The sequence below is a fragment of the Gekko japonicus genome, unplaced genomic scaffold (genome assembly GCF_001447785.1).
Source record: "Gekko japonicus isolate JY-2015 unplaced genomic scaffold, Gekko_japonicus_V1.1 scaffold898, whole genome shotgun sequence".
Taxonomy (NCBI): domain Eukaryota; kingdom Metazoa; phylum Chordata; class Lepidosauria; order Squamata; family Gekkonidae; genus Gekko; species Gekko japonicus.
Window position 1 is genome coordinate 370,975 of NW_015160238.1, and position 4,779 is coordinate 375,753.

The following is a 4,779-nucleotide window of genomic DNA, read 5'->3' on the forward strand; positions in this document are numbered from 1 at the left end:
ACAGCCTAACCTGCCTCACAGGGTTGTTGTTGTAAGGATAAAATGCAGGAGTGGGAAATGATGTTGTAAGCCACTCTGGGTTCCCACTGAAGAGAAAAGCAGGATATAAATATCGAAATAAATAACCTTTCCTTTTGCTGCTTCAAACACCACTCGCTTATTTGATAGACCATTAAGAGGCGTAGCTCATCTGCAAGTAAGGAATGGTTATTTTAAGTGGGAGGCTGGTGCCCTCCTGAACAGATATCTCCTTCTATGGAGGTTTTCAAACAGAGGCTATATGGCCTTCTGACAGCAATGCTGATTCTGTGAGGCAGATCATGAGAGGGAGGCTGCAGGAAGGGTTGCCTCAGTGCTTAGTTCTTGTGGCCCTTTCTTGCATGCCCAGGGAAATTATGATTGCCACTTTGGGGCCAGGAAGCAATTTTTATCCAGGCCAGTTTGGCTGGAGATCCTGGAGGGTTTTTTTTGTCATTTGGGAGTGGAACAAGGGTCACTGGGGGTGTGGGGGGTATCTGTGAATTTCCTGCATTGTGCAGGGGGTTGGACTAGATGACCTCAGAGATCCCTTCCAACTCAATGATTCTATGACAGTAACTATGTGTTTCGGCAATGTCTACCTAGGGATGGAATACACAATTTGTCCCTTCTTGGCACTGCCCCCCCCAACGCATTTCCTTACAATCAACTCAGAAGCGGATCACTGAACAATGATGCCCCCCCCCTTCAAAGAGCTTCAGCTGTTGCCAGGATACACCCCTGGAAACAAGCTGGTATGGATACACCTTCTAGAGATCACAGATGAGCTGCTTTTTGCAAATTTTTGCAGTCCTCTCATGTGAATGCAATGATCTGGATAAGCCGTAGCCTTCTCAAAAGTTGCTATTGCCAGATACAAGCTTCGAAAATTGCTTTTACTCCTAAGATGACAATTGTAACCATTAGATCAGTCGCAAGCTAAAAATGAGGGTCCTTGCCCAATTAGGGCAAGTAGCAAGAGCTGTAGCTTCAATTAGGCAAACTTCTGCATCTATTCCTGCCCTCGGGAACGCATGCCTTCTTTTCACAGGAAGACACGGGAACCCTGACCAGCATTCCAAAACAATTCAGCGGGTGCCTACACCACAAGCCTGTTATATCTTTTCATATGCATACACATCTATTGTCAGACAATAAATCTATCTTTCTAATTGCACGCCTGGGTTGTTGTAAGCATCATGAACCCAAGCCCAGCTGGTAGAGTCATAAAATGATGTCAAGTCATATTCCTGTGGCTGAGTTCGAGGCTGTTCAAAGGGTTCCCAAGCTGATCTAAGAAACAGCAAATGCATCCTCTTCCCCTCCATATTAAAGTGCTTAAACTTGATCTAACACAAAGCAGCTCTGAACTTGTTTGACTTCCATTCTCTTGGGCACTGAGGAATCAGTGGAGACTCTCGCTGTTTTTATGACGTTTATAATTTTTTATCGCTTAATTACTTTTGTTACTTAATTACTTATTACTTTTATTAATACTTTTTTATGACCGCCTTGCAAATGGTGCTCTGTTGAAAAGTGACCTACAAATATGGCAAATAAATGAATAAATAAATGGAAAACCATGGAACAAAGTTAAAACCTGGCACTTCATAAATTCTGCAGTGGTGATGGGATGCAGTCTATTAAATACTGCTCTGGAGCTTGCAAAGAAACAACACCTCTGGGCTTGTGTATAAGGACAACTGTTTTCTAACAGCATATGGGATCTTGGATAAAGAATCACACTAGCTGCATTCAGGTATCATGATAAATCAGGGTTTGGTCAAACCCTGGATAGCCGTGACAGCTAGAACACAGAGAGTCCAACATCAGGGATTTGCTAAGTGGTACCAAACTAGGATTTCAAACTAGGGTTGGTAGCTGCTTTGTTAATCAGAGTTCATACTAACCATGGTTTCCTATAGTATCTTAATTCACACAACAAAGTTTGCAGTCACAAAAAAACAGTTGAGGGTGAATTTGCTTCATGTTGGGAGACAGAAGAGGAGTTCAGCTGCAAGCAGGCTGGGTTGACATACAAACCAAGATTTGTTATTTATGTCTGGTAGGCTAACCACAGAGGGTTGCACAAACCATGGTTTAGCATGTTGTGTCAATGCAGCTAATGTTTCTGTTCTTCAAACGGAGCAGAGAAATTGGCCAAAGCTACATCTAAAATATACACCACTTGGAAACAGGTTTTAATTTTGTTTTGAGACTCCTTGTTTATCTCCCTTAAATAGCCATGTTTTTCAGAGCTCTCTGAAAAACAGCCATGAAAGTCTTAACAGTTTTGAAACTGTCTATAAGTCTGAAAAACAAAGAGAACCACAAGACTCAAGTTTGTGCAAATCTCTTAGGTTGCTTCTGGAATTCATGCACCAAATATATACATCTGCCAATCCCAATAAATAAAAGTTTTCATCTTTGGCCATGTATTAAAAGCCTAGTAATGGATTGGATGCAGCAGAAAGAACTGTTACCTTGCCCCAATTTCTGGAGTTGTGAGACTCATGTGTAGTTAGTGCTGTTCGGGGAACTGAGAGAAGAGGAAAGCGATCTTGCTCCCTTTATCTTCCTCAATGCAGTTTCCTACTTGTGTGGCTATTATTCCACACCTGCCTTGACTCTCAGTGAGAAAGGCAGGCTATGTGAAGTAAATAAACAGATTTCCTGGGACTGGATAGTACTGCTGGGGCAGAGGGGAAGACAGGAAAGGTTCTCCATCCTTCTCATAGACTATGGGATCTGACCTCATGTATTAGTTGCAGGGCTGTACCACAAAAGATACAGTCAGGACACTGAATGTTTATATCACTGCACACTGAAAACTTATATGTCAGGGAGAAGGGATCTAGTCCTGTATTCTCCAAGAAGGGTTAGGGCTGAATGTGCAAGTGATAACTTTGGGATTTTTTTAAATGCACGAGAACATTCAAATATTCAGTGTCCCCACACACTGAAGCAGTACAGTGCAGCAGCAGAAACCATTATTGTTTCACAGACAAACCTTATCAGAGAAAATGTGCAAAACAAAAACTCAGCCTCTTAGTTTTAAAATATGGTACTTCCACCCAGGCTGGAGGTTCTTGCATCATGTCTGTTAATAAACTTGTTCCTATTTTTTCCAGACAAAGGTCTCAACAAGAAAAACAGTCCACTGTCCTACCTAGCAGATGCCGAACAATACACTCCTTTGAGGAATGTGGGCTACAGGCAATAAGATGGGATGGTAATTAGATTTTCACATGTCTGAGCGAAGTGCCACTGGGCTATATTAAATATGTTCTTAAGAAAATGAGCAACATCTGTCTGAAAATCTGCTGTATTAGCTGCCTGTACAATCCCCAATGCATTCTGGGGGGATGAACAGTAATGCTGAGGAAGAAAAACCCATACAAACTCAACTTACCTTCCCATATCTGGAGGCAAAGGTTCCTGTGAGCAAGGAGTGAAAAATAATTATCGTCTCATCCAAGTCCCACACAAACACGCGCTGTAGAGGAGTAGAGAAGAGTGAAATATTTGATTGGACAACTATAGTTGGCGTAAGTATGGCTCAAATATTATGCAAAGGGAATAACAAAGAAACTCTTAGGGACACATCACGCTAACAGAAAACAAAGCAAACAAATTCAGAGAGGGGCTGTGGCTCAGTGATAAGAGCATCTGCGTGGCATGCAAAAGTCCAAGGTTAAATTCCCAGTAGGTTAAGGCTCAGTTAAGGCTCAGATACTTGGTCACGTGAAAGACCTCTGCCTGGGACCCTGGAGAGACATTGCCAGTCTGAGTAGAGAATACTGACCTTGATGGACCAAGAGTTTGATTCAGTATAAGACAGCTTAGAGTATTCACAAAATCAACAAAGGTCAAAAGATTTTATTTATGGGGTTTTTTTTTGTTCTGCTTCTCTCCCCAACAGGGACTCAAAAGCAGCTTGTCACATCACTCTCCCCTGATCCACCTATCCTCACAACAGCCCTGTGAGGAGGTTAGGCTGAGGGCCTGTGATGGGCCTGGTGAGTTTCCATGGCAGAGGTAGGCTCTGAACCCAGTTGTCCTGGATCCTAGGCCGGCACTCCACCCACGACATCACACTGGCTCTCACATTCTAATCACAAGTTAAGGAAAAAGTGGGTTTGGAAAGATAGATCTTGAACCGGAAAGGAAACAGACGACCCGGTATTTATATTAGGTTGGTTCCAATGCTTCCCTCCTGCTATGAGAACAATTTCCCTCACTTCCTAAAGTCATTCTCACCTTGGATTTATTCCACCACAAAGCAAGGAGGAGGAAGATGAACACACACCCCAGTCTCTTACCTCAATTTCAGTGTCAGCTGTCGGAGAGGGCTCATTACTTCTTTTTGATCGTCCTCGTAGCTTCCCATCACTCCCTTTGTGCTGCCTGTCTGCTTCTGTGTCTTTTACGGGTGTTGTGTATTCACCTATGATGGGAGAAAAGGAATCCTGGTGGGTACTTATGCCCTTCACTATGGATCTCACGCTAGCTGAAAAACAACGTAGGGTTGTTCGACTTATCAAAGCAGCTTTGACTCATTTGGGAGGAATGACAATTACAACATCCTTTATTATAATTCCTGGCTCCCCCTCCACCTAGGCTTAAACCCCTGTTGATAGAGTCCAACTAATTCTGTGTTCATTACTTCGGAAGTGTGTTCATGTGCACTCCACTAAAATGAGATGTAGCCGATGAATATCTGCGGGCATCCATGGCATGGTGTCCATCTGGGTCCTGCTG

At 43.0% G+C, this 4,779-nt stretch overlaps 1 protein-coding gene across 1 annotated transcript in view; it reads right to left on the reverse strand.

Annotated features, from left to right (window-relative positions):
• The window catches only part of LOC107112006 (eyes absent homolog 2-like), a 124,389-nt gene that overhangs the window by 55,296 nt on the left and 64,314 nt on the right, over positions 1–4,779 (reverse strand). Inside the window, exons 7-8 of the mRNA XM_015413066.1 lie at positions 4,341–4,465; positions 3,431–3,514 (exon numbers count right to left, since the gene is read on the reverse strand). Coding sequence (XP_015268552.1) covers positions 3,431–3,514; positions 4,341–4,465 — 209 coding nt within the window. The remainder of the gene's footprint in view (positions 1–3,430; positions 3,515–4,340; positions 4,466–4,779) is intronic.